We start from the raw sequence: 7,500 nt of genomic DNA, 5'->3' as shown, positions 1-7,500 counted from the left end.
CACGGTTACAGTGCTTGACGTACAGGAGACCGTAATGTGGGTGGGGACAGAGAGAAAACTCACCATCTCCACATCACCGTCTGCAACGGCACGTAACAGCTTCTCCACCTGAGAGGGAGAGAGAGAGAGAGAGAGAGGGAGGGAGGGAGGGAGAGGGAGACAGAGAGAGAGAGAGGGGCGGAGAGAGGAGGGGAAAGAGAAAGGTTGTCTCCATTTTAAGGGGAATTACAGGGCATTATAGCACTAATCTCAGAGCCTTTAGTAACCCGGTAATCTGGATTACAGAGGGGGTGGATCATCCCCAGAGGAGAAGGGAGAGACTCCAGAGCCAGGCCCCCTCAGAGCCCGTCAGAGCCCGGGGAAGAGCCACTGGGGGCCGGACCATCCGGACGCCCCACCACGCACAGGCAGCTGTTTGTGTGATGAATATTTAAAGCGCCTTAAGTGTTCGGTTTCCCAGAACTGCCCGTAAACGCGTCCTCACTCTGACCCCAAACATCGGTGAGGATGACCACGCTACTCGACTGATGAAGGGCGCTGCACTGATGGCACCGGCTGCGACCGGCAAATTCAGAAGAGGGGAATAAATCTAAAATTATTCATTAAATAATAATAAAAAAAGAGCCCAAAAGATGATTGAGGTCATCAATCGTTACTGTTGGTGACAGTGAAGTACCCAATCATACGCAAAACTTATTGAGCATTCAATACTCTCAGCCCTTGTTACGCCTGTTCATTCTGTGAAAATATACCATCTCAATGGTCCTCTAACAAGCTACTAAAAACATTACCATACTGCAGTGCACCTGACCAAATGACTTCCACTCGAGGAAACCGGCTGCCAGAACAGCGGTGTGATTGGCTCGGCACTTTAAAGCACCTGAAGATGAAATCACGCGTGATAATGAACCGCGGATGACGGTGTAAAAATGCGAAGCAGTGGCTGAACGTGCCTTCGATCTGGCGAGGCCGAACTTCAACAGGCCTCCTGGAGCACCTCGTTACGAGTGAGAAGACCTTCGACAAAAACAGGACGCTCATCACCTCAAAATACAGATGAGGACAGAAGGTATTCAGAGGTTTCAGTTCCTGATTTTTAACACATTTACCAAACTTTCTAAAAACCATGCTTTCACTTTGTATTGTTGCACTCGGGGTATTCCAGCTGCCAACTGTGGTATGCTAGTTTGGAAGTTGATGTATTCTTCAAGGGTTCCGATTGTATCTGTATGTTTACTCTACGCACGTGTACTTGCGTTTGATCTGCACTTCGTTGTACGTCACTCTGGATAAGAGCGTCTGCCAAATGCCTTGTAATAATGTAATGTAATTATGGGTTATTGAATGGAGAAAACTGGCAATTTTATCCATCTAAGATTAAATCTACAACATAATAAAGAGTGCAAAAAGTAAAGGGGTCTGAATACTTTCTGAAGCCAGTGTATACACATCCATTTTCAGTTAATCATGCGTCTTGTAGCTATCAGCTTGATAAATATCAGTTAACTGTAACTACTGAATGCTCTGTAATTATCAGCAAACTGTAATGAGTAAGTGGGACAGCAGATAATTGCTCCCATGCTCCCAAGTAATTAGGAAGGGTTAAATGCAGAGGATGCATTTCATTGCCTTCTCATGTCTCATGACATTTTCACAAGACCCAGAACACGCAGAGGCGTTTCGTTGGTCATGACACGGGGCTGGTTTTTTTTGCGATCAGGCAGCGAGCGAGGCAGCCCGGGGGGTCCTCACCTCTTTGTGGCGCACGCGGTCTCCCTCGGGCTGGACGTCGGTGTTGAGGGAGGAGGAGCTGGACATGGAGGAGCGGCGGCTGAGGGAGCACCCCGTGGGCACGGGGGACCGGCTCGGGGACTGGAGGAAGTGACATCACAAACAGAGCTGCATGTCAGCCAATCAAATACCGAGCTGCATGTCAGCCAATCAAACACGGAGCTGCATTTCAGCCAATCAAATACGGAGCTGCATTACAGCCAATCAAACACGGAGCTGCATTTCAGTCAAATGAAATAGCACTGCATTCTAGCACACAGGAAACATTATATTACGAGCACAGCTAAGTCCAGAAGAGGAGGCGTCGAGGACAAAATTACTCATATCTTCTCAATTCTTTCCAGCTGCATGAGTGATAAAACACTGACAGCCAATCAAAATCCAGAACTCACCTCGCCAGAAATCCCTCCTCGGTGCGAACCATTGTGTGTGAGCTCCAGCAGGGCCAGGACCTGCAAAACACACACACCTGTTACACACACCTGCTACAAACACACCTGCTACACACCCCGCGGCTACACACACCGAGAGGCTTGCCTTCAGGGTTGAGGGTGCTCAAACATGGCTACATTAACCTGGGAGGTATTCAACACATAGCAACCTCAGATTACAGAATCATAATGATCGTAATGATAATAATCATTTGTGAGTTAGCTGGCTCCACAGAAGTAATGGTGTGGTTATGTGTGAGAGTACTGCGGTGATGTCATTGGCGGTTCTGTGTCAGATAGCGGTTCTTTGGCAGATGGCGGTTCTCGGACGCGCGGCTCACTTTGGGGTTGAGGGCGCAGAGCAGGGGCGTCTCCTTGGCCCGGTTCTGGAGCGAGGTGCTCGCCCCATTCTCCAGCAGAACCTCCATCACGCCCCCGTAGCCCCAGCGAGCCGCGATGTGCAGCGCCGTGTCCCCCTTGTCGTTCTGGATGTCCAGCCGACAGGACGGCAGGTCGTAGTACACCAGGGCCTTCACGCACTGGAACCACACACACGCACACACACACACGCACACAGACACACACACGCGCACAGACACACACAGACAGACACCCGCACAGACGCGCAGACGTGCACAGAAACACACATGCAGATGAAGAAACACAGACAGACAAGGACACATAAGGACACATTACCCTCTGCACATTACCACAGCAACGGTTCAATGTAAAACTTCACAGAAAAACAGGAAGCTGGGACAAGCTTTGGACTGTTTTGAATGCCGTCAGGAAGCTGTTATTTGCAAGTCTTTTCCTGCCAGCTGACTGAGAACAGAATAAAACAGAATAAGACAAAATGGCCGAATCAAGGGGAAAGCCAAAATGGTCCTCTTATCAGCTCATTGTCACTGCTACATGAAGACCAGACACCGTCAAACAACAATCACCATTTTCTTTTCTCCCAAGTCAGTAGCTGAACAGTTAGCTCTCCTGATTGGCCAGACTGTCTTCACACCTGACTCCCAGGCAAAGGGAGGGTGGGAAACCTGCAGTTCTCTGCCCTTGAGGACCGTGATTTGATGACCCCTGCCACAGAGCAAAGACTCACATCCTCATGTCCGTACATGCAGGCCAGGTGCAGGGGCGTGTTCCCATTGTTGTCCTGGACGTCTGTGCTAGCGTTATAGTGCAGGAGGAGTAACTGCAGGAGAGGGAGAGGGAGAGAGACAGGGAATGAGAGAGGGAGGGAGGGAGGGAGACAGGGAGAGAGGGAGGGATGGAGGGAGGGAGGGAGAGAGAGAGGGAGAGAGAGGGTGAGAGAGACAAATGAGAGAGGGAGAGAGACAGGGAGAGAGGGAGGGATGGAGGGAGGGAGAGAGAGGGAGAGAGAGACAGAGAGAGGGAGGGATAGAGGGAGATAGAGTGGGAGGGGGTGAGAGAAACAGAGAGGGAGAGAGAGACAGTGTGGGAGGGAGGGGGGAGAGAGAGAGAGAGAGGGTGAGAGAGACAGAGAGAGACAGAGAGGGAGGGATGGAGGGAGAGAGAGAAGGTGAGAGAGACAGAGAGAGGGAGAGAGAGACAGAGTGGGAGGGAGGGGAGAGAGCGAGAGGGAGAAAGAGATGGAGAAGAGGGAAGGAGAGGAAGAGAGAGAGAGAGAGAGGGAGGGAGTGAGGGAGTGTGAGACCAAAAGAGGGAGAAAGAAGGAGAAAGAGACAACAGTGTAAATCTGCACAGGATCGGGCCCAGTAGACGGCTGTAGAGGCCCAGCGCTCCAGACCGCGGGCTTACCGTGACGCCCTGGTAGCCCTTCTGACAGGAGAGGTGCAGGGGGGTGAAGGCGTGGTAGTCTGTGGCGTTGACCAGCGCTCCCTTCGAGACCAGCAGGTCGATCAGCGCCGACTGACCTGAGGGCACAGCACGAGTTCCCCTAAACTGGCCGTCATGAAGCACCTCAAACCTTTTATCCAAGACGCATCATTGCTCATGAAGACCATTTCATCAAGCATACATACACACATACACACACGCATGCACACACACACCACTGGATTATTATTCTATGTTATTATAATAACTACCCTTCCTTCATGTCATTTTTATGTATTGACATTCATTTTAATTGACAATCCTAAACAGGGATATGGGTTGCAAATTAGTTTTGGTTAGAAGTGCAGTGCACCCGTTTCATGTTTTTAACCTGAACTGTGACTTATTGCTGATTTAACTAAGCAGGGGACAATCCCCCCCTGGGGGAGTTTTTTCTCGCCAATGTTTGAGGGCTTTTCTCCCTACTACCTCATAGACCTCATTTTCGTCCTTTCTGTTCCTACGCAAAGGGCGCTTGCGCTATACAAATAAAATAAAAATTAATACCTCCAGGCCTTCAGAGAGAGGGGGGGGGAACCTTACCACAGATAGCAGCAACATGGAGGGGGGTGTAGCCCCTGTCGTCCCGGGAGAATGGGGTGACAATTGAGGGGTCGTTTAGCCTCCTGAAAGAGGAAAATACGTCTAAAATTGCATTTGGGAATGGGAAATTGAACTTGAGCATGAAAGAGGGCATCATACCAAACAAACACAAAACAGACAGCTGAACAGAGAGCTCTCGGTCTCTGAGGCTCACTCTCATGACCCCACATTAAGAGCAATGACAGGCTGGGTCCCTGTTTAGATCCTCAGTTTAGCCCAGGGCATCGCTTGTGTTGTTAAAACAAGATCAGTGGAGAAGCACAGATATTAAACATCTGTACAGAAGAAACATTTAGGCAATGAAAATGTAGGAAATGAAAATTTAATTTCTGAGTTGATGATTTAGTGCTGCTTATGCTTGGTTGCAGAGGTCTGTATCAGAGAGAGATGGTGGTACATTACATGAGGGGGGAAAGGAGAGAGAAAGCCCCTGAGCTAATTGAGCACGGGGCTAACGGGGCCTGGGGCTAGCGGGGCCTGGGGCTAGCGGGGCCTGGGGCTAGCGGGGCGTGGAGCTAGCGGGGCGTGGGGCTAGCGGGGCGTGGGGCTAACGGGGCGTGGGGCTAACGGGGGCTGGGGCTAACGGGGGCTGGGGCTAACGGGGCGTGGGGCTAACGGGGCGTGGGGCTAACGGGGCCTGGGGCTAACGGGGCCTGGGGCTAACGGGGCCTGGGGCTAACGGGGCCTGGGGCTAGCGGGGCCTGGGGCTAGCGGGGCCTGGGGCTAACGGGGCCGGGGGCTAGCGGGGCCTGGGGCTAGCGGGGCCTGGGGCTAGCGGGGCCTGGGGCTAGCGGGGCCTGGGGCTAGCGGGGCCTGGGGCTAGCAGGCTGCTCGGCCAGCAGACACAGTGCTGTGGTCTGGGTCAGTGGGAGCAGTCTTACCCAGACAGGTGGCGCTCACACTGGTCACAGGAGCAGAGCGGGTGGCACAGCTGAGCCCCGTCCTCCTCACTCTCCCCCTCACTCAGCAACCGCCTCACCTCCTCCTCACTGCCGTTAGAGATGTGCTGCAGTCCCACACACATGTACATACACACGCACACACAGATACACGTATATACACACACACACACACACACACACACACACACACGCAGATATACACACACACGCACACAAACAGAAACTGGTGCTAAATCTCATTCCTCGACATGATACAGAGCTCAGAGGCACTAATGCTAGACAGTCGTCTGCAGTGCTGGAATTAAAGTCTATTGCATAACACCGTCAGTCTGTGAGCATAAGCCTGCATTCTGAGAACCCCCATTTGAAAAAGCTGGTATTAATCAGCATTCCCACTGAATTCACATTTCTAATGTTTTCACCCTTTCAGTCCCTGGAGTGCCACATGACCTTTTCAGCCATGACTGCTATACTATTGTTGAGGCCCTCTTAAAGCCCTGACTAAATTCTCAACCAAAGCCAAAAGCCCTTGGGAATTGGGTGGAGCCACTTCATATAAGGCTTGGTACTGAAAGGGTGAAGGATAGAATCATGATTTTCAAGAGTTTATTCTTGGCATTAATTACACTGGGCTTACTCTTGGGCTTACTGTAATGTGAAGGTAATCATGTAATAAGAATTCTGTGCCTGCAATGGTGCCCACTTCACTGACTGATATGTTTTGGTCGTGGAACTAATTTGCAAACAGCCTGGTGCCCAGGCAGTTACAGGTAGTTCACCGATATGTGAGGACCTCAAACTAGTATATTCACAAGAAATGGATATATTCTACTCACTCTAGATTTTTTTTTACCTGGTAATTTCCCTGACTTTTCAATGACAGTGGTGTATTTTAGTGGCTGTACATCATTTCTTCCAGGATGTTGAAAGACTATAAATATACAGATGCATAATGTACACTACTTAAATCTTTTCCATCCAGAGAAATGGAAACAATGAAAGTAGGAGATTATCCGAAGCTAAATGCCGTCTAGCATCAGGGTGCAAGATGACCGACGCTGAGTGCAGTGTCCATTATGGGATGTATCCATCTCCTGGCGGCGAAGTGACGCAAGCGTGAAGCTAACGTGCTAATCCCCGGCAAGCCCCGGGGCTAAAGGGCGGTGTGCGGGGGGTGGGGGGGGGGTGTTCACAGGGGTGGTGTCTGACACGCGTGGAGCCTCACCTCGAACAGGCAGTCGATAGGGGTCGCAGCGCTCTGAGAGAGGAGGTTCATCTTCTGCCTGAGCACCACTTTGTCGTTGAGCTCCCCGGACCCCTGAGGAGGCAGACGCAGTGGCTGGAGAAAAGGCACTGAGCACGGGTCAGCAGCCTCGTGGCTGAGGTACATGACTGGGACCCAGGAGGTAAGGGGGTTTCTGGCCCCGGTGTAGCCACATTGAGATCTGCACAGCTGTTGGGCCCTTGAGCAAGGCCCTTAACCCCACATTGCTCCAGGTCACACTGCACACTGCACACTGCACACAGCTTCAACTGTAAGTCGCTTTGGATAAAAGTGTCAACTAAAATAAAACAGAATGTCATGTAAGAAGAGGCCTGAGAGGCGACATTGACCCCCCTTATGGCACCAAAAAAATAATAAAAATAAAAAATAAATCACTAAACCCTCTCTCCCTTCATCTCGTGGGTCTTGGGGCTTGCACTGTTCCAGTGGCACTCTCATGACTGTAACTCAACTGTGTGTATCCTCTGGCTAAGTGCATCTCCCAATTGACCAAACCGTAAAACGGTAAATCGTAAAGCCCCAGTAGATGGACACTTTATATAGCGCTTTTATCCAAAGCACTTTACAATTAACGCCTCCCATTAACACACACACAGAGTCACTCAGCCTCGGTGAAAGGCAG

General features: G+C 50.9%; 1 protein-coding gene across 1 annotated transcript in view; it reads right to left on the bottom strand.

Annotated features, from left to right (window-relative positions):
• The window catches only part of ankrd27 (ankyrin repeat domain 27 (VPS9 domain)), a 43,143-nt gene that overhangs the window by 12,084 nt on the left and 23,559 nt on the right, over positions 1-7,500 (bottom strand). The window contains exons 13-21 of the mRNA XM_061222149.1: positions 6,819-6,911; positions 5,573-5,697; positions 4,632-4,714; positions 4,011-4,126; positions 3,331-3,423; positions 2,564-2,761; positions 2,184-2,243; positions 1,753-1,872; positions 64-108 (exon numbers count right to left, since the gene is read on the bottom strand). Of these exons, the coding sequence (XP_061078133.1) occupies positions 64-108; positions 1,753-1,872; positions 2,184-2,243; positions 2,564-2,761; positions 3,331-3,423; positions 4,011-4,126; positions 4,632-4,714; positions 5,573-5,697; positions 6,819-6,911 (933 nt within the window). The remainder of the gene's footprint in view (positions 1-63; positions 109-1,752; positions 1,873-2,183; positions 2,244-2,563; positions 2,762-3,330; positions 3,424-4,010; positions 4,127-4,631; positions 4,715-5,572; positions 5,698-6,818; positions 6,912-7,500) is intronic.

The sequence above is a fragment of the Conger conger genome, chromosome 15, assembly GCF_963514075.1.
Source record: "Conger conger chromosome 15, fConCon1.1, whole genome shotgun sequence".
Lineage (NCBI taxonomy): Eukaryota > Metazoa > Chordata > Actinopteri > Anguilliformes > Congridae > Conger > Conger conger.
This window is presented reverse-complemented; position numbering and strand designations above follow the sequence as displayed.